At 43.0% G+C, this 22,449-nt stretch overlaps 1 protein-coding gene across 1 annotated transcript in view; it reads right to left on the bottom strand.

Moving 5' to 3' along the window:
* LOC126995115 (cilia- and flagella-associated protein 298-like) overlaps window positions 1-22,449 on the bottom strand; it is a 61,742-nt gene that overhangs the window by 2,045 nt on the left and 37,248 nt on the right. Inside the window, exons 8-9 of the mRNA XM_050854394.1 lie at window positions 10,522-10,638; window positions 707-984 (exon numbers count right to left, since the gene is read on the bottom strand). Of these exons, the coding sequence (XP_050710351.1) occupies window positions 874-984; window positions 10,522-10,638 (228 nt within the window). The 3' untranslated portion in view covers window positions 707-873. The remainder of the gene's footprint in view (window positions 1-706; window positions 985-10,521; window positions 10,639-22,449) is intronic.

Here is a 22,449-nt window from a genome sequence, read left to right as displayed (position 1 = left end):
TACACAACTCAACAATGTGAAAAAATAGTGGTTACAGTGAGCACAAGTCAGGAACATTTACACCACCCCTTACAAAGCATTTCTTGGCCCCTCTCATATCACACTTGATCAGAAATCTGAAAGCATTCAAGAGGATTCTATACAGGAGAACAAAATAATGTTTTATTCTAAAATGGATTCCATAATGGCTGCAAACATTGATAACAAATAAAAAGTGGTATAAACATTAAATGTTATTTTTTGACTTCCACTCACCGAGTCATTTTATTTTCTTCCTGTTGAGTTTTGCCAATGGTGCTACAGTTGTACACTCACTGCTCAGGCTGGTGAGGTCAACAAAGGTCACCTTCTTGTGTAACAGATGAGCCAGGTAGAGAAATGTGAAGATTTTCTGAGCCTGGGCGAGTGTGTGGGCAGCGAGGGCGTCATACACCTTGCTGTCCACAGCCACCCAGCGGCAGCCTGACCCACCCGGCCCGGGGCAGGGAGGGAACAACACCTTCTCTTAAGCTTTCTTCTCTACCCTACCTTCTATTTCTCCGCCTCTTTCCTCCTCTTTATTCAAGCCTCTCTTCTTTCTTCCCTCCTGCTCTTTCCTCTTATACCCTCATCACCTTCTGTTTCCTGACCCATCTTCTTCCCTTTCTTCTCCTGAATGGACTATCAGTAAAAAGCCTGTACTGTACATCTGCTGCCATCCACTTACAGAACAGCAGGAGAGCCTTGAAGCGCTGCATGGACGGCCACAGGACTGGGCGGACAGGGGCAAGGTGTGTGTGTGTGGTTGTGTGTGGTTTTGTGTGTGGTTTTGTGTGTGGTTGTGTGTGTGGTTGTGTGTGTGTGTGTGTGGTTGTATGTGGTTGTGTGTGTGTGTTAGTGTGGCTTCCAGGATATGTTACACAGGCCCTGAAAGGATCGGTGGAGGTGCTGTGAGTCTGCCCAGCCACTGTCCAAGAAGGTGTCGTCGCTGTCCTCTTCAAGACGCTGAAACAAACGCACTCATGAACAGACAGACAAAGAGAGAGAGATAATTTTTTTACATAGATTTACATAGACATTCAGACCCCATGGTCCAGACTAGGTGGTCTGTCCTTAACCCCTTCAGCACAAGGTCGTACAAAGTACGAGGTATGGGCCCCTTACGCGTGTACAACCTCGTATGAGGTACGAGATCGTCTCGTAAATCGTATTAGGGAAAGTAAATGCTTGTATTATTTCGTTTCTTTGTTCTTTTGGCTTGTATGTATGCTACTCTTTGATGTACGTGAGTCATGCCCCTGGCTCCGCCTACAATACCATTCCAGCCAATGGTCATTGAGATAGGTGTCACGCGCTATGACGTCTGACATTCGTCATCGCTTATTAGTCACTCATTGGTCCTGCTTGTCCATCTTCATCAGTCTTCTTTTTGCTTGCTTAGCGACCACACGTACGGATTATTACTCTAGAGTTTTCGCCATGTCTGACCAAGCGTCGTCAGACTCTGACACGGAATACGTACCTGGCATGGTATGTAGTGATGATAGTGATGACAGTTGTGATGATGACTGTGAGTACGACAGTGATGATCATGACACATCTGATGTTGTAGAGCCTGAGCCTGTGGTGGACCATGGGTGGAGGTTTATGGCTGACCCGTTCAGTGACTCCCGCCCTGACGCGCTGCCATTGTTTGCGGGAACTGTAGATGACGCCAACCCCGCTATACTGTCCACCACCACTGTACCCTCTTTCACGTCGCCTAAGGATGCATTTATGCATATTTTTGACAATGATGTGGTTGATGCTATGTGTACGTGGATGAATGAGAGGGCAGACCAGTACATTGCTGAAACAGGGAAGCGTAAAATAAACGGTGTTGTGTGGGCCCCAGTGACGCGTGCTGAGATGTATGTGTTTGTCTCCCTCTTGATGTCAATGGGCATACATAAACTACCACGTATATACATGTATTGGGCCCAGAGGTTCGCATATTCTGGCCCCAAGTGTTTCACGTCTGAAGTGATGGGCCGATCACGTTTCTTGTGTCTCCTGAAGTTTCTACGCTTCTCGCATGCTGCCAACGTGAAGAAAAACTCCCCCAAGACCCGCATTGAGCCCTTTCTAGACCTCATTCGCCTGAGCTGTCAGTCGTTGTTGATGCCTGGCAGGGACATTGCTGTGGATGAGTCTCTGATGCTGTGGAAGGGCAGGCTGGGGTTCAAGCAGTTTATTCGCACCAAGAGGTCCAGGTTTGGCATAAAAGTGTTTGTCCTTTGCCCATCTGATGCCAAGTGGAGCGGGTATTCCTGGAACTTCGAGGTGTACTACGGCAAGGACACTGCCTACATCACCCCTGAAATTACCTCCTCGCAGCTCAGCATGTCTGAGAGTGTGGTGGTCTACCTGATGCGGGGCTTGTTGGAGGCAGGTAGACATGTGGTGACCGATAACTGGTACACCAGTCTCCGCCTCGGTGAGTACTTGCTCACCAAGAACACCACCATGACAGGCGTTGTGAGGGCTGACAGGGGGCCACCCAAGACCTTAGCAGCAGAGAAACTCCAGTGCCACCAATCCACCTTCGCCAGGAAAGGGAACACCTTGGTGGTCAAGTACCAGGACAAAAAAGAGGTCAATGTCCTTACCACCCACTACACAGCCAACCTGGTAGAGAAGACCAAGACCTACTACAGCGGAAAACGGACCTTCTACTATAAGCCCCTGCACATCGAGAGGTACAATGCTCTCATGGGGAGCGTGGACAAGACCGACCAGCTCCTCGAACCATATTCATATGAGAAAAAGTCCCTCGCTTGGTTCAAGAAACTGGGAATTCATTTCATTTTTAGAGTCCTTCTAAATTCCTACCTGGCCTTCCGTAACGCCACACCATCATATAAGAGGGACTTTATGCACTATATCCTCGATGTGTGTGGTGAACTGGCGGCGCAACACAGCAAAGGGGCCAACCAGATCTGGAAGAGGGATCAAGAGCTGCTAAAGAGTCCCCTTCGCAAACCACCAACAAAGAAATTCAAGAAGGAGGACCTAATGCACTGCCTCATCCCCTTCGCCCAGAAAAGAAAGCAAAAGCCCTGCCGTGTGTGCTCTCGGGAGTTCGGGCTGAGGAAGGACACCACCTACCACTGCCCTGGGTGTCCTGGAGAGCCTGCCCTGTGTTGCCACAGCCACTACATGTCCTACCATGGGCGAGGGGAGGCGGAAGCTCCCAAGATTACACCACGCAAGAAGGGAGGTGCCAAGGGAGTACCCAAGCCACGGGAGCCACAGCCGGGTCCCAGTGGCACTGGCACCCACTAATCCTACCCCACCTCCCCTCCCCACCAAGCCACTCAAGCCCATCATCGCCCATCTGAATGTGAGTACAATAATAATAATAATAATAATAATAATAATAATAATAATAATAATAATAATGTAATTATGCATTATAATATATATCATGATTACTTTGTAAATTAGTACATGGCCTATTGGTATTACAGTACAGTATTATTATTATTATTATTATTATTATTACATATCGTTACATATTATTATTATATTGCATGTTATTTCATGTTATTATACAAACCATGCTTTATTTCAGATATACGTATTTACATATGCCAAATAACCTAACATAACCTTCACTAGTGTATCTAGTATGTGTTGAGCTAAGAATATAATCTAATTACGTAATTGGGGTAAAGGTGTGAGGCGACAGTGGTGGTGTACTTGGTGGTGTAATGGGAGGTACAGTGGGTAGCGTGCAGGGCGGGTGAGCAGCAACCCACGCTTCCGCCCATTCAAGTGGGTTTGCACCTTGTATTTATATGTATATTGACCATTTTTTTTACTCAGCATATAGTAGAGATATCAATGAAGGATATGTCATAAATATTTAGGCCATAAAATATTTTTTACATACGTAAACCTAACCTAAATTTACGCTATCGTTGTGAGGCAACCGAACCTAACACAAACAAATGAAGCTTACCATAACCTTCACTGAGGTGTCTGCTATCTGTTGAACATAAATATAAAGACATATGACCATAGAAAATGGGTGAAAACATGAGTTAATTGAGTGCGTAGTGGGAGCGCGCGCGACAGGTTTCAGCTTGTACAGAGGTGCGGTGCGGGTGTGGGGGGGCTTGTGCTGAAGGGGTTAATACTAAGTAATTCTACATTAACCCCTAAAGGATCGGAGGTGGCTATAGCTGCTTTAGCGGGGAAGGGCCGGAGGCAGTTATAACCGATTTCCTATTTTTACGCTAAATTTAGCTACTTTTCGCTTTTGTTTTCATGGTACACTCGACGGCAACAATGCCCACGAGCCACTCGCAACACTTATTGCTGCTCTTTCAGTCTCTCCCACGCTCTCATCATGTAAGGAAGCACTGACAGTGATTTGGACGCGTCCAATCCACTGACCACTCCGAACCGCCCGGTCACCTTAACGCCATGAGTGACATGACACCGACACATTTTTGTTCTTGTTATTTGCCTTATTTTTGGTCTTGTTCTTGATTATAAATAGAGAAAAATAAAATAAAATACTAGATTGTAATAAGTGTGATTAGTATTTTTACCATATCTACTGCACAAACTAGGCTATAATGGCTTTCACACTTCACTATAGGGCATAAACAAGAAGGAAAGGTCTGCTAGTCACACACAAGAGGGGCTGTATAGCGTGGAAAGTGCGTACATTATAGTATATCTTGAGCACCCGTTTTCTTTACTTCCTAGACATAGACAGGGTGGCAAATCGGACACATGGTGCGCTCACCCCAAAAGTCTCTCCTATTCAACTTGCTGTTTCTCCATAACCACGGCACGTAGAGACTTCTGGATGGCGTCATTAGAAAGAGGAAGATTTGATGGTTAGTACAAATTCTATCTTGTTCACTCATGCAATGTAGGTTAAGCATAGAGAGTGTTTGAATGCAGGCAATTTTGGGGGTTTGGCGCGGGAAGGCCGGTCCCAGTGGTACTGAAAATACAGCCACCCCTGGTCCTTTAGGGGTTAATCAGATGGCTCCAAAACTTTGCATTTCTTCTTAAGTTAATATTATGCTGAAGGAAGTGTCGGCCGAGCTTGTTGTTAAAGGATTCAATCGTGTTACACTGTACCACTGAAGGTGGAAGCTTATTCCACTCTTGCACTACAACGTTGGTAAAGAAAAATTTGATGCAGTCTGAATCTACTTGCCTACATTTAAGTTTCATGCCATTGTTCCTCATTCACAAAGTGTCATCGATCATAGACAATTCTGATTTTTGTCCACATTCGTAAAGCCATTAAGTATTTTAAATCATTCGATCAGTTTTCCATGGAGGCCGTATTTTTCAGCGTATAGCGCGCACCTTTTTCTCAAAAAAATGCCTGAAAGTTTAGCCCTGCGCCTTGTACGCCGAATGTACAAATTTTTAATGATTTTTTTCTTCTTTGGGGTGTTTTTAAGGGTCTGTTTTTTGTCTTATCCAATAACAACGGCAAACTTTCCTTTATCATTGTATATAATCCTTCATAGTCCGTAGCTGTCTTTATAATGTGTTACCATAGAATACAGGGCGATCTAATAACTACTATACAAAACTGAAATCGATGGAGGATTGCCCATGCCTTGCTGTTATTCCTTTTTTCCGTCGGGCGCCATTTGTATGATCTTGATCTTGATGTCACAGGTGGCTTGATTGTATGACTAAGGAGCAGTACAAGCTACATAAAAAATCATAATGGAAAAAAATATCCATGTGTTCATTATTAATTATTAATATTAGTGAGAATAATGGGGTAAATATGATATCAGAAACTGTACATCATGAGTCTTGTACGAGGAGATATTTCGCGCAATACCAGCCAGGCCGCCATTTGCATTGTTTACAAACCACACAACCACACCCATACAACAAACAGCTGCGTGCCGCGTGTCACCAGAAACGTGTGAATTGTGTCTTGCCTAGTTCTCTGTCATAACCTACGAGTGATGGAGGGAATAATATGCTTATTCACTTCATTCAGTGGAGAGAGAGAGAGAGAGAGAGAGAGAGAGAGAGAGAGAGAGAGAGAGAGAGAGAGAGAGAGAATATCCATATCACCAAGATATCCACTCAGGCACTCAGTCTCAGCCTCACTCGTGTGAGGAAGAAATGAGGGACACCATGAGTGGCTAGCTAGTATTGGTACCGGTACCGAGCAGTCTGGTACCGGTACTGTACCATATAGCTAGTACCGTTAGTACCGGTAACTGCCCACCCCTATTGTGGAGTAGCGTGGCAGCGTGGGTACTGTATTGTTGTTCAAGTGGTGCGCGGGAAGAACTGAGCTCTGCTGTGTGGCCGCGGCGCTATGCGAGTCCAGTTGCGTGAGACATCTGGTGGCCACTCCATAAAATATCGCGTATAAGTGGAAAAAACGTGTAAATAAATTTTTTTTTTCTTTTTTGGATTTTGGACCCCGCGTTATTTAAAAAAACGCGTAAACCAAACTCGCGTAAATCGAGAGTTACCTGTAATTGAAAAAGCATCGAAGTAAGCTGCCTCTGGGTCTGGCTTCCATGAACAGAAATAAGGCCACTTATTTGTTAAGTCTAGATGCAAACAGATCAATGGAAGGGGTGCCAAAAATGTGACATAGGTCTTGGAAAATGAGTTCATTCAGCTTCCATTCGTGCCTGTCGTTGACTCTACGAGATGCAATGTCCGCCATAACATTTTCTTTTTCCAGGTATGTGCGAGCATGTGACCCATGCATTATTAGCTACACACCATTCCCAAATTGAAGTAGAGATATCATTACAAATTAGTGACTTTGTACCTCCCATTTCATTTATATATGTCATGGCCGTAGAATTGTCGCAGAAAACTTTGATGTGCTTCCCACAGAGCTCAAGTCTGAAAGTCTGAAGTGTTAGGAGGATTGCTTTGAGCTCAAGAGCATTGATGTGTAATTGTTTCTCCTCTATTGACTAAAAAACACTAGTGGTCTGCTGATTTAGGTGACCACCCCAGTCTGTACCAGATGCATCCGTGTACAGGTGCCTGCTCTGAATATTTGCCTGTCCTGTGTTGAAATATTATTTAACCACCAAGTTAGATCAGCTTTCATCTCATTAGTGATAGTCATCCTCCTGCTAAAGTTTCCTTTCTCCTTCTGCAAAGCTGCAATCTTCGCAGTTTCCAACTTCCGGTAGTGCAGTTTTCCCAACTCCACTGCTGGGGTGGTAAACAGTACCTTGCCATTTAAAACAAAAGAATCTCTGTTGTTCCTCTGCAATCTTTACTGAGTAATATGCATGTCTCAGATCTACTGAAGCCAAATAGTCTCCTGCATTGATAAGGTTAATGGCTTGCTCAAAATTTTCCATTTTAAAGTGTATGTATGGGATATGGATGTTTAATTCTTTTAAATTGAGCACCAACCTAAATTCACCATACTTCTCCCTTAAAAAAAAATGGGAGAAATTATTTGATCCGCCTTCCTCTGCGTAACCTTAATCACCTTGAGCCTTTAGAGTTTGGTAATCTCCTCACAAATAATTTGTTGTTCTACCTTATTAAATTGATATTCTAATTCACTAAAGAATAAATGGTCAATGTCCTCAACTTTGATATCAAGGTGGCAATGTTGTACAATATCCAAAATAATTGGGTCAGTAGTAATGCTACGCCACTCATGTGCAAAGTAATGCAGTCTGCCTGCTTTGAAGCTGTTACTTGCCTCTGCTATTGCCTGGGCCTGTAGTGTGTGCGGCCCCTGGCGTTTTTTGAGTCAGTGTCATGACGTGCAGAGGTTGGTTGTTGACTACCTCTGGAGGCCGACTTGTGCAGTCCATAAGGCTGGAATCTGGAGGAGAACCCCCTGTGCGAGGTCCTTCCCCAAAAACCTCTATTCCTTCCTCTGGCGTATCTCCACTTAGCGGGTGGTTTCTTGGCTGTGATTTTGTGTTTCAGTTTCTCTGACTCTTCAATGTGCTTAGCGGACTGTGAGACGTCATCCCCAAACAAGAATCGGGTCATTGACACCTTGTCTGAACAGAGGTGCGAGTACTTTTTGTTGATCTCCCGCTTCATCACAAAACGTCGCGCCAGGTTGTTCTTGTGGTTTGCATTGCCTAGCAAGGCCAAGGCACCATTAATCATGCCCACTCCGTGTGCCACCACAGAGTGCTCTTCATCTTGCGACACTTTATCCAGAGCCAAAAGAGATTTGGTGATGATAGTCGCCGCTTGAAGAATGTCCTTGTTGACGTCCTTTAAACGCCAGTCTGCCGTCTTTGCGTCGGTTCTGAGCGCTTCTAGAATCTGCGGGTTGCACTCCACCGGAGCGAGTGCATGACAGTTGCTAGGCCTCTTGGTGATGTCATCCTCGCGGATGTCCTTATAATTCTCGTCCAGCATACCGTTGTCAAACACGAAGTTCACCAACTCGGCCACTTGTGGATCGCTCTCCTCAGAAACTAACTCATGAGGGCCAAAGGTCTTAACCCCTGCATTAAGGCACTACTGCCTGGGGCATGCTCCCCTGCAACCTCATCAATGGTAAACGGTAAACAGTAATTTCACCCTCCTCACTGCCGGAGTCATGGAAACCCGCGAAGGAGGCGGGTGAATCAGTGCGGGGCGCACCTGATGAAGTACTTGCCCTAAAGTTCACCATAGCAGGCCCGGGGGTGGAAACCTGCCTTTTCGCCTTCAGCTCGTCCACTTCACCTCTCAACTCTGACAAAGCCTCCAACACTGTGGTCCATGGGGCAGCAGGGGCCGAGGCCGGCGAGTGGGGCCGAGATGGTCTGTTTACCCCCGACCGCATGGCCCACGAGGAAGACGCGCTGGAGTCCTGGTGTCCCAGCTCACAGCACGTGGGTTGGACCTGGCAGCACCCGCCCGTGAAGACCTACTGGTCCTTAGGGTACTAGGTGACCCATGGGGTTCGGTTGAGTCTTCCCCTGAGGCCGACATGACTGCACACCTGCCGTAACACAAAAACACAACTGCCGTGGGCAAGTGTGTAAGCCTCAAACACTGCGTAATAAAGCCATTTGCGAGGCTCTACCCACTCCTATGATAGGATCATGGGTAGAAGGCACTGTACCTGCCTGACAGGAGACGTGGCCTTAACCAGACGAGTAGAAAAGTGATGAAAATACGTGGAGCGTCTTATTGCACAACTGCCCGGTGTGGCAACGTAGAAGCAACTGGTGGTGGCGCGGAGAAGTGTATCTCATGTGGAGGCTCCTCTCAGCAGAGGGCGGCTTGATGATGTAAAACTGTCTTCTGGGCTCCAATGATAAAACTAACTTATAGTTATCGTTAAAAGAGTTAGATTCTGATGTTTTTGGCAATAGTTAGGCGTCAGAAACGGGTAAATACTATGCTCTGAGTACGACAATCTGGCAATGGTGGCTATACGTATTTTCATATTGTTCTGTTGTTTATTCAATGTTGTGTTCAAGAAAAATAAACACTCATAATTCTCGTCAGTTTTTGGTTATAAGGATTCTTTACGAAATACAATTACAATGCTTCCTTCTCTACCTTAAGAAACGTTGTATCATCCAGTGCTGCGACACAACTTTTTGTGCCCGATAGCTCTTTGGCCAGTGCGTTCAAACTTGTTCTTCTCACATGCTTGTTTTTGCAGTCCTTGTTCCTAACCTGCCACAGCCACAGACATTGCTCGAGGAGGTCAATTGAGTGGTGTGCTGACCCGTGTTCCTAGGCGTTCATGGCGGTAGACTAGACCTCTTCTAGTGGTGGGAGGCAAACAGCTCCCCCTGTCAGTCATAGTCTCAGAGGAAGTACCTAATCATCATCCAGGAATGAAAAGCTTCAGCTCTTGCCTGATTTGAGAAGTGGATTTGGCCTCTTCCAGCAGCTGTAAGCAAACACCTACAGCCCTTGTAGTGGCCTGCCCCCTGGGACACTCTTGCCCAACACTCTACAGTGTATCCTACCTAGGTCACCAGAAATGCCTGCTGATGCCCCTCACTCGCCCTAAAGTCCACGCCTGGCAGCACCACATGAGGATTATATGAAGTACTAAGTTTTCCATTTTCTTGCATTTCCATGTGGTACTTTTACTGAGGCGATGTATTCATGACGAGTGCTTGAGAATGGGTGCTGTGGAGTTTTCTAAGGAGGAAAAAGCACAAGCTGTTACATGGAGGCCAAAAACATCTCCATTCAGAAACTGCAAAACGAGTGAAACATTCCAAGTCAACCCTCAAGGTGACGGCCTCCCTCAGTTGCTGCACCAGTCCGTGAGCCAGGACCTGGAGAGGCTTGCAAGGCTACAAGAGTGGCTGACAACCCCATGAGACAAGAGGCCCTTAAAGATCCCTGCACGTCTTCGGCACCACTGAAGAAAAGACAGCCAGCCATGTTGACAGACCGCACCGCCACACTGTGTACACGGCAGTCTGGACTGTTTTGGATTGCACTGTACTACTAAAACACCACCACCACCACTACTACTACTACTACTACTACTACTACTACTACTACTACTACCACCACCACCACCATTACCTTAAGCTCCTCGCGTCTTCTGAACTCAGCCGCCATAAGAGCCTTCTGCTGCTCGACGGAGAGGTGCGGCTCACGACCTGGTGCCCCGTGACCTCTCCGCTGGACCTTGATGATGACCTGGAGGTGGAGGACGGGTTAGCGGGCAGGAGGAGGAGGAGGAGGAGGAGGTGTGGGTGTAATGCAAGGCTGTGTGCTGTCACTGGCTGTTTAATGCTGATACGAATGGCTGAATGAGTAGCAGTAGTAGTAGTAGAGGTGGTAGTAACAGTAGTAGTAGTAGTAGTAGAGGTGGTAGTAACAGTAGTAGTAGTAGTAGTAGAGGTGGTAGTAACAGTAGTAGTAGTAGTAGTAGTAGTAGTAGTAGTAGAGATGGTACTAACAGTAGTAGTAGAGGTGGTAGTAACAGTAGTAGTAGAGGTGGTAGTAACAGTAGTAGTAGAGGTGGTAGTAACAGTAGTAGTAGAGGTGGTAGTAACAGTAGTAGTAGAGGTGGTAGTAACAGTAGTAGTAGAGGTGGTAGTAACAGTAGTAGTAGTAGTAGTAGTAGTAGAGGTGGTAGTAACAGTAGTAGTAGAGGTGGTAGTAACAGTAGTAGTAGAGGTGGTAGTAACAGTAGTAGTAGTAGTAGTAGTAGAGGTGGTAGTAACAGTAGTAGTAGTAGTAGTAGTAGAGGTGGTAGTAACAGTAGTAGTAGAGGTGGTAGTAACAGTAGTAGTAGTAGTAGTAGTAGTAGTAGTAGTAGTAACAGTAGTAGTAGAGGTGGTAGTAACAGTAGTAGTAGAGGTAGTAGTAACAGTAGTAGTAGAGGTGGTAGTAACAGTAGTAGTAGAGGTGGTAGTAACAGTAGTAGTAGAGGTAGTAGTAACAGTAGTAGTAGAGGTGGTAGTAACAGTAGTAGTAGAGGTGGTAGTAACAGTAGTAGTAGAGGTGGTAGTAACAGTAGTAGTAGAGGTGGTAGTAACAGTAGTAGTAGAGGTGGTAGTAACAGTAGTAGTAGAGGTGGTAGTAACAGTAGTAGTAGAGGTAGTAGTAACAGTAGTAGTAGAGGTGGTAGTAGTAGAGGTATAGTCCGGCAAATCTTAAGTGGCGGCTCTGACGTAGACAGCCCGCTAGACACTGGTGCTATGTCTCCAACTGACCTTGCGCACCGTGCCTTTCACACCCTTCTCTCTCTCTCTCCTCGTGTCTCTCTCTTTCTCTCTCACTCTAGTATAAAAACAGATATGGTTTTTATGATTGATTCTCTATCTGTGAGTGAATACAAAGAAATTTGTACAACACTTGGCAGCGTTGCCACCGCGGCGTTGTCAGTTCAAGTCAACCCAACACACCGCAGGTGCCAGTTGCTCTGCCTGCTTTAATTATCGCATTTCTGCCACTTTTTGGTGTGTGTCTGCCATCTGCCATACAATATCAGCCATATGGCATAATTATGATAAAATATTGAGACTGTACCTGTATATGGAATGCCAGGACCGTCAAGCAAATTTTGATGCGAGTCATCCAGGTGAATGGTGAGGTTCCGCCGGGGATGACCAGGGAGTGGGGAAGGAGTGGTCGCTAAGAACATTAAAATATTACACTTTGACCTTATTTCCACACCACCCAAGAGGTAAAGAGTCTTGGTGCATTTTTTAAAGAGGTTTATTATTAATATTATTATTATTATGCATTGTCGTGCACCATACTCCCCGAATCGAGTACACCCCCACTTTTCTCGCACACACACACACACACACACACACACAGAGAGAGAGAGAGAGAGAGAGAGAGAGAGAGAGAGAGAGAGAGAGAGAGAGAGAGAGAGAGGTCAGTTGGAAACGTGTCAAGCAGGTTGTCTACGTCAGAGCCAGAGAGAGAGATTTAGAGGACTATAGAGGTAGACAGTAGTAGAGTAGTAGGTAGTAGAGGTAGTAGTAGTAGTGGTGGTGGGTTCAGGTGGTAACAGTAGTAGTAGAGGTGGTAGTAACAGTAGTAGTAGTGGTGGTGAGTAATTAGTGGTAACAGTAGTAGTAGAGGTAGTAGTGGTAGTAGTAGTGGTAGTAACAGTAGTAGTAGAGGTGGTAGTAGTGGAGGTGGTAGTAACAGTGGTAGTAGAGTAGTGGTAACAGTGGTAGTGGTGGTGGTAACAGTGGTGGTGGTAGTTGGTAGTAACAGTGGTAGTGGAGTTGGTGGTGGTAACGGTGGTGGTAGTAGTAGTGGTGGTGGAGTAGTGGTAGTAACAGTGGTAGTGGTGGTAGTAGTGGTAACAGTGGTAGTAGAGGTGGTGAAATTGGTGGTAGTGAGGTGGTAGTGGAGTTGGTGGTAGTAACAGTGGTAGTAGAGGTAGTAGTAGGTGGTAGTGGTAGTAGTGGTGGTGGTGAGTTGGTAGTAACGGTAGTGGGGTGGTGGTAACAGTGGTAGTAGTGGTGGTAACAGTAGTAGTGGAGGTAGTAGTAGTAGGTGGTAACGGTGGTAGTGGAGGTGGTAGTAACGGTGGTAGTAGAGGTGGTGGTAACAGTAGTAGTGGAGGTGGTAGTAACAGTAGTGGTGGAATTGGTAGTAACAGTGGTAGTAGTAGAGGTAGTAACAGTGGTAGAGGTAGTAAGGTAGTAACAGTAGTGGTAGTGGAGATTGGTAGTAACAGTAGTAGTAGTAGTAGTAGTAGTAGTAGTAGTAGAGGTGGTAGTAACAGTAGTAGTAGTAGTAGTAGAGGTGGTAGTAACAGTAGTAGTAGAGGTGGTAGTAACAGTAGTAGTAGAGGTGGTAGTAACAGTAGTAGTAGAGGTAGTAGTAACAGTAGTAGTAGAGGTGGTAGTAACAGTAGTAGTAGAGGTGGTAGTAACAGTAGTAGTAGAGGTGGTAGTAACAGTAGTAGTAGAGGTAGTAGTAGAGGTGGTAGTAACAGTAGTAGTAGAGGTGGTAGTAACAGTAGTAGTAGAGGTGGTAGTAGTAGAGGTAGTAGTAACAGTAGTAGTAGAGGTGGTAGTAGTAGAGGTAGTAGTAACAGTAGTAGCAGAGGTGGTAGTAACAGTAGTAGTGTTGGGACCCAGAATATGGACAAACAGAAGACGACCATAGCAGCACAGTTAATTAACAGTGACCCCAATCAGAGGCAAATACCGAGTGGAGATATGGAGACAAGAATTGTAAATATGACAGGAGAGGGAAGGAAAGAAATTAGTCAGATATACAAAGTTGTAAACATCTGATAAGCACTAACACTACTGAGAGGTTATGGAAAATACCCAGACCCACATACAGAAAGCAGATATCCAGTAGGCGTGGTCAGGAAGTGTGGATAACCATTCAAGAGGACTCTAACATGTCACGTGCGGTGTGACGAAATGCTATAAGCGAATAACTGAAAAGAGAAGTCACTGTGGGAGTGTCTTAAGAGTGAAATAACAAATAGTAGGAGAAGTAAACAATATAACATAATGAGCGAGCCAATGGTTGTTGACAGGAAGTATTGGCTACTGGTTATGTAGAAAATGAAGGCGTGTCAAAGATGTAGTTCCGCCTCAAGCAAGGAAAAATGTGACCTAGACAACAGTGATATGGGCAGACCGAGCCTTGCACTCGCTTCAAGCAGACTTGCTACTCACTCAGCTGAGAATGGCTGTTGTGATCTTAATCGTGAGTAGAAATTCGAGAATCTAAGGGAAACCGACTGTATTGTCCTGGAGATTATAATGTAGGAGATGTGAAGTAGGATTGTGAGTGGGACAGGATTGTGATTATTTGTTTGCGATGTAAAGCAAAGGTAGAAAGCACTGGGTGTGGTATAATTTGGTGCTTCCGTGAAATTGTAGTAGATTATACTATAGGAATGTGTTATCAGGATGTGAGGAGAGTATTTAAATATTGTGATGTAAGCAGAGAGAAACAAACCACTGCTTGTGGAATGACGAGTGTTATTATTATTGGCAACAACTGAGCACAAATTGTAGTATTATGTTTAAAGACATGTCGTTTGTCATATGTTGTATCCATTGCTGAATATGCCAGCGTTATGATCGTCTGAGCATAGAATATTGCGTAAGGCAATTACTTTCATTTAATTTTAAATAAATGTATATTTTCTTTTCCCTTGTTTATCCCCGAACACCAGTCTCCAATAACAACTTAAGCCGGATCACGCTACCAGGGATACGAGACGGTGAGATCATTTATGGAGTAATTAATGAGTGATAAAAGAGTTGATTTAATACAAGAAAAGAAGGGTCCAAAACTGGCGGCAGCGGTATAGGGATAAATAGGGACATGTGCTTACAGTGCTTTTGTTTAATGTACTCTGACGAGAAAACGCTTATTTTCATTAAGCTTTGCTCGTTTTAAGTGGCGGAAATAATAGTGACGATTTAATTATATAATTAATTGTTCTTCCGGAGGACATGGACTTTGACGATATGGAAATGGAAACTCTGGCCAACCACTGTTGTTCTGTAGTGCAATGGGTAGCACACGCGACTCAACCGAGAATTCATGAGTTCCTTCCGGGCGGAGTGGAAAGGGATGGGCAGTCTCTCCACCAGCGCGATCCATTCATCAGTGAGAGGGTGTCAGGTGACAGGCAGCGGCAGCGTCCGCCTCTCAGGTTTGTTTGTTTTAGGATTGTTACCCGGGATGGAGGGAACACGGGGCTCTACGCCTCACAGGGTGGAGGTGTGCTGGCGGGCATGCAGCCATAGAGTGACTTTATAAAGGCCTAACCCATTCCCCAGGTAGGAAGTGTAGAGTATGATCTAGAAAAATGTGAAATACTAAGAAAAGTGTGAGGTATGGATAAAAGTCAAGAATGAAAAAAAAAAAATGAAGCATATGGACAATAGTGAAGTATTAAGATAAATGTGTGAAGTAAGAGAATCAGAGGAAGAGGAGGCCAGGTGGTGCCCCTCAGTTATCTACTACAAATAACATTAAATAAACAAATGAAAATAAATAAATAAATAAAATATGCACACTTGCAGGAAAAAACGGAAAATGAGCGAAGAACAAAACAGGGAGTAACCTTTAATATAATAAGATGAAGGCTATAACGAACAAGGAGTAACCTTTAATATAATAAGATGAAGGCTATAACGAAGAGGAGTAACCTTTAATATAATAAGATGAAGGCTATAACGAAGAAGGGAGTAACCTTTAATATAATAAGATGAAGGCTATAACGAAGAAGGGAGTAACCTTTAATATAATAAGATGAAGACTATAACGAACAAGGGAGTAACCTTTAATATAATAAGATGAAGGCTATAACGAAGAAGGGAGTAACCTTTAATATAATAAGATGAAGGCTATAACGAAGAAGGGAGTAACCTTTAATATAATAAGATGAAGGCTATAACGAAGAAGGGCGTAACCTTTAATATAATAAGATGAAGGCTATAACGAAGAAGGAGTAACCTTTAATATAATAAGATGAAGACTATAACGAACAAGGAGTAACCTTTAATATAATAAGATGAAGGCTATAACGAAGAAGTGAGTAACCTTTAATATAATAAGATGAAGGCTATAACGAATAAGGGAGTAACCTTTAATATAATAAGATGAAGGCTATAACGAAGAAGGGAGTAACCTTTAATATAATAAGATGAAGGCTATAACGAATAAGGGAGTAACCTTTAATATAGTAAGATGAAGGCTATAACGAAGAAGGGAGTAACCTTTAATATAGTAAGATGAAGGCTATAACGAAGAAGGGAGTAACCTTTAATATAATAAGATGAAGGCTATAACGAAGAAGGGAGTAACCTTTAATATAATAAGACGAAGGCTATAACGAAGAAGGGAGTAACCTTTAATATAGTAAGATGAAGGCTATAACGAAGAAGGGAGTAACCTTTAATATAGTAAGATGAAGGCTATAACGAAGAAGGGAGTAACCTTTAATATAATAAGACGAAGGCTATAACGAACAAGGGAGTAACCGCATCACATAAATATAAGGAAAAGAAGGCTATAACAAACAAGGGAGTGGCCTTAAAAAAATAATGAAAAGAAGGCTATAATTAACATAACTCAAGAGTAACTTTGTTAGGCAGATCGCACTACTCATGATAATACATATGCAAAAGTGGCAGCGCTCCTAGAAACAGGAGCGTGTGTGAGTTTTTAACGGATGAAATTATTAAAGAATTAGGGCTCGCAGTAAATAACTGTGAAGCGAAACCCGTGAATATTGTCTCAGTGCAAAGATACCATATTGAAAATGACGGTAAAAGACAAGTTAATATGGAAGGAAAAAGTAGTTTCCAAGACTTATTGATAACACGCGATGTAGATTTGCCGACTCATATTATGTTGAGTACTGATTTGTCGTGTAGCACGAGATTATTTTAAAAACATTGAAACTAAATGAGGAACAAAAGAACGAAGCTTAAAACTGATAATAGAAGGGGAAACCATACAATTATGCCAGGAAAAATATGTCTTATATCTAGAGGTGAAGGATCTTAGCTAAATGTAGATGGAAATGAAGAAGGTCTCACTGAAAATAAGGCCGTACGTTTCCAAGCAGCTGAACCTTTGCAACTGCATGCATCTGTTGCAGGTTACATAACGCTAGTGACGCAACTACAGGCAAGTGAAGCTTTATTTGAGCCTTGTGTTAGTACTCCTCAGGCTAGAGTCTTGTGCTCAGGGATAGTTAAGTTAGCCCCTTCATCTGACAATCAAAGATCTTATGTCACTGTGCCGTATTTGAATATTGAAAGTGAGTGTAAAGATAGATGATAATACAACGTTAGGATTTGTGAAGCCTGTCACTCATGAGCTATACGCAGATCTGCCACAAGTATCTAGTGTACAGACCGCTGACACAGCTAAAACAGACTTGAAGCCCGCAGAGCTTGAAGTAAGGAAGAAAAGCCTCTATCAAATTGTTGACGCTAAATTCCAAAATGAAGAGAGAGAGAGAGAATCAGGTATTAAAGTCCTTAATAAATAAATATATAACAGTGTTTTCCACAGAACAAGAACCATTAACAGTAACGCCCTATTTTCTAAGCACCATCAAGTAAAACACTGATGAAGTAGTGTACAGGCGTCCATATAACATTCCTATCAGTTATCATGACAGAGTAAATGAACAACTTATATCGCTCCAGCAACAGGGTGTGATTCGCCCTTCGCGATCACCCTATAATGCCCCACTTATCACAGTGCCCCAAAAAGATGGAGTACTACGACTTTGTCTGGACTTCCGGGCACTTAATAAAACACTACGGGACGACCGGTACCCACTCCCTAATATAATTACCATACTCAATCAATTGGGAGATAGTAAGTTTTTTTTTTCATGCCTAGACATGAAACAGGGTTACCATCAAATCCCCCTAGATGAAATCAGCAGAGAAAAGACGGCATTTTCTTCTCCAGCAGGACATTGGGAATTTACTTCCCTCCCCTTTGGCCTTAAAACAGACCCGTCCTGCTGCAAGAAAATAATAAACACTGTCCTTACAGGACTATTAAGCAACAAGGTTCAGGTGTACCTTGATGACATAATTATCCTGGGCGATATATTTTCTAATCACGCAGATAACTTAGAACAAATTCTGGATCGCTTAAAGGAAGCCAAACTGACTCTTAAGATGGAGAAGTGTAACTTTTTTAAGGACAAAGTAGATTACCTGGGCCATGCCATCCGCTCAGAGGGAATAAGACCTCAGTCTAGCAAGCTGGAGGCCATACAAAACGTCCCGGCCCCTCAAACTGTTCATGATTTACAGTCATTTCTTGGATTGACTAATTATTATCGCAAATTTATTGCAAATTATTCACAAATTGTTGCTCCTTTTCTAAAGATTTACAAAAAGAAGAAAGGTACACAAAAGAATAAATAAAATAAAATAAAACTCCACTCATATGGACGGATGAAACAAAATTGCGTTCTCAACCCTTAAGGATAGAATGCTTGGTACAGTCACTCTGCGTCCTACTACAATACTGGTGGAGTATTGCAATAACAGGATAATGATGATAAACTAAGACCTGTATCTTTTTTTGTGAGAAATTGAATACGGCGGAACAGCGGTACAGTATAGTTGAACGAGAGGCTTTAACTGTAATTTATGGGTTACACGTAAACCGCCCATTAATACTGGGTTACCCTGTTGAGATCCACACGGATCACAGACCTTTAGTATGGTTGTTACAGGTAGCTAGTCCCAACGGCAGGATAGCTAGATGGCAGACTCTCATGAGTGAGGATGGTTTCACAATCAATCATTTGCCTGGCAAGGAAAATATAGTAGCAGATTTTTTTTATCAAGGATGAAGGCTCAACAGGACACTGAGATTGAATTAGAAGGACACGCGCGATAATGTTTGTGGATGGGGAACAACAAAAACCGTGGAACACGTGGATAATGAGGGGCAAGGTATTGCACTAGTGCAGAAAAAGAAACAGGCGCCTAAAAATGAGAAAATAAAATATGATATGTATGGACCTGAATAGTGAGTGTATTGGCCACACACTTGACTGGAGTATTCAGGAGATTAGTGAGCTGCATGCTGAGCAGCCAGCATATAAGTATGCTAAAAGAAGGAAGCCCCATGAATGAAAATTGAGCAAAGACTCAGAGAAAAAAGGCATAATGTGAGATGCCGCCCCTGTTAGAGGTACAGGTGGAAATTATGTTATATTGTGTTGAAGATGGGCATAATGTGAGATGCCGCCCCTGTCAGAGTTACAGGTGGAAATAAATGATGTGTTTTAGTGAGTCCGTACGGAGAAGCCACTAAGGTGGTGATTCTACCCCCCAAGTATTTCCAAGGCGATAACTCTGGCTCATTCGTCGCCACTGCAGGGCACGGAGGAACCAAAGTTACGTTATGTCGGTGTAGAAAGTTCGCTTTCTGGCCTGGAATGAAACGGGATGTAGAAAATTATGTAAGGAAGTGCGTCATGGTAGTCGTTTTAAAAGTGAGTTGGGAACTTGCACCCTGCTCCTTGGCGGCAATATCCAGACGTCACCGCTCCTTTTGGAAGAATACACATGGACCTTGTGGGTCCCATGGGTGTATCGGACAATGGGGTTCGATACGTAATGCCCATAGTTGATGTTTTTAAAAGGTATTTGATTATAGTACCCTTACGGAGTAAGGAAGCCCGCGAAATGGCAAGGGCGTTGTACGTGGATGTTGTTTGTGTACACGGTGTTCCTCAGACAGTTGTTACAGGTCAAGGTTCAGAGTTCGTTAATTCCGTGATGCAGGAGATAAATTAGAAGCTACCTGTGCGACACGCGAATAACGGCTTACCATACAAATGGAAATGGAATAATAAAGCGCGCAAATTATACTGTTGTTAACATTTTTGAGGAGAATGTTCTAGGAAATGTGTCCGTTTGGGATATAATGCTACTTATAGACATCTTGGCCTATAATCCTGCGTATTATCGCACCATAAAGGAGTCCCCATTTTATCGAGAGAGACAAAGAGAGAATTTTTAGAGATCCTCCTGTACCCTACACTATGTTAGAAAAAAATTCAGCAGCCCTGGTATGATATTTACTCCTATAAAGAGGAAATGACTGCAATTGCAAGGAAAGTTTATGATATTGACTCCTATAAAGAGGAAATGGTTGCAATTGCAAGGAAAGTTTATGATATATACTCCTATAAAGAGGAAATGGTTGTAATTGCAAGGAAAGTTTATGATATATACTCCTATAAAGAGGAAATGGTTGTAATTGCAAGGAAAGTTTATGATATATACTCCTATAAAGAGGAAATGGTTGCAGTTGCAAGGAAAGTTTATGATATTGATTTCTATGAAAAGGAAATGGCTGCAATTGCAAATAAAGTTTATGATAGATGCCAGGTTTACATTGAAAAAGGTAGAGAAGAAATAGAAAAGAAATACAAAGCTTCAAAATCAAAACTATCAACGTTGGAGACAGTGTTCCTCAAACGAGACCACAGAAAAAAGTAAATAAAAAGTTGTAACTTATTTTGATGGACCCTACAGGGTAACAGAGAAGATCAGTGATATAATGGTAAAAATTATAAACCTCAGGACTAGTAAGGTTTCAACGGTCCCCACAGATAGAGTAAAAGTCCTTCATGAAAATTGCATCGACGTGCAGCAATGTCCAACGATTAGGCGAGCATACCCTTTAAATCCAGAGACAGACACTGATCTATTCTTTGCATTGCTCAACCCTGAAATCGCTGAGAAAACTTCTACCGAAAATAATGACTCGTAGCGGAGAGGTGACTGCTACTCATGACACATTAAATAATGTTCGTTCTACAACAGCAATAAACAGCTGATGCACAGGCCTTACCTTCTCAGGTTACTCCCAAACTTTCAGAGCCACCTCGGCATAGATAAAGCCTTCGCTTCTCGACGGTACAAGAGTTGCCTAATGTAATGTCAAAACTAATACGATATAGAACAGGAATAATGCATAAGGATGAAAATGCAATAATTGAGCAGAAATATGACGAAATAAACCACAGATTGATTTGACTCTTTCGATTATGCGACTCAATGACACACCAGGAGTCCCCAACACGTGCTGGCCAAAGTTTCACACCAACATACTATCTATATTATAGTCCTCACAGACAGAGACTATAGTACCGTTTAGCCTCACAGAAGATATTTTAGCTGCATTACATAAAGCACGGATTTTAACTGCTTCGTTACTTGAAATATTATTCAAATGTCACCTGAGTATCCAGCTGTAAAAGCAATAAAATACACACTCTTTAATTTTGAAAACGAATTCAGTTTATTGTTGCATTATCTAAAAAAAAAAAAAAAAAGTTTTAGGCTATGTGATGACTACTATTCAAAACAAGCTGCATGCTTCTATGAATTATAGAGAAAAGAAAAAAACGGGAAATAATTTTTTTGAGGATCATTTTGGAATAACCTATTTGGTACCATGACCCAGGCTCAAGTTGATGCTATTCATGAAAAAATAGAGGACTAGAGTCATTAACTGAGAAAGATTTTATATAGTTAAATGTTTATTATGGAAAACTCAACATCATTAAGTAATATGAATGCCATGCAATCTGCCTTTAACAGGCTATATTCAGCTGTAGATGTATTGAACCAAGTTGTGCGCCAATTTTCTATTGACTTTGGCATTAGGAAGAGAAAAAATCTCATACAAGCATTGTTAAATTTTGACTAAGCATTGAGACACATAAGTCCAGGTAGACAAGATTTAAAGGTGAGTCTGCAGTCTTCCCTGCAAACATGCATAACTCCAACCACTATGTGAGACCAACAGTTGTTAAGTACATTAGAGGAAGCCTAGGTTCGGCCTCCAGGTCTTTTATTCCCTGCAGTTCCTGATTTTTTAGCTCTATATAGGGATGTAATAACTGTCCTCCAGGACAACGGCTTTGCACGATTCTCGTAATTTCTATTTCACCAAACCTTTGCGAGGAGATCCGATTGACACCTTTGATGTCTTTCGAATCGACTCCCTTCCATTTTCTGTGCAGAATAGCACTTACTTTCTTATGTATAGTGTTGATTCAAGATGTATTGCCTTCAGTGAGAATAGGAAAATATATTTTATGTTTTCTAGTATAAAACACTGTAACAAGAATAACCATATGTTAGTTTGTCCTCCCACAGGCCCCGTCCATGAGGCTAGTAACGCAGCCTCTTGTGAATCGGCTGCTTTCTTGAAACATGAGTCAGTGATCAACCTCTGCCACACAATAGTCTTGAAAACATTTCCCCCTATGTTTATAAAAGGTCCTGGCTACTGGACCTGTTCACTTGCCTCCCCCATCACTCTGGCACTCACATGCCCTAACCATCTTGTAAACAAGCATACTGTCAGCCTCACGGATAATGGGATATTGACGCTGGCAAGGTTGCAGCGCCCACAGCCCATCCCTGACACTTCCTGGACAAGAGGCAGTTGTGGAGGGGCCCCCCATCATGGTCTCTCTCGCCCCTCTCCCTC

This window comes from Eriocheir sinensis, unplaced genomic scaffold (assembly GCF_024679095.1).
Source record: "Eriocheir sinensis breed Jianghai 21 unplaced genomic scaffold, ASM2467909v1 Scaffold989, whole genome shotgun sequence".
Taxonomy (NCBI): Eukaryota; Metazoa; Arthropoda; class Malacostraca; order Decapoda; family Varunidae; genus Eriocheir; species Eriocheir sinensis.
This window is presented reverse-complemented; position numbering and strand designations above follow the sequence as displayed.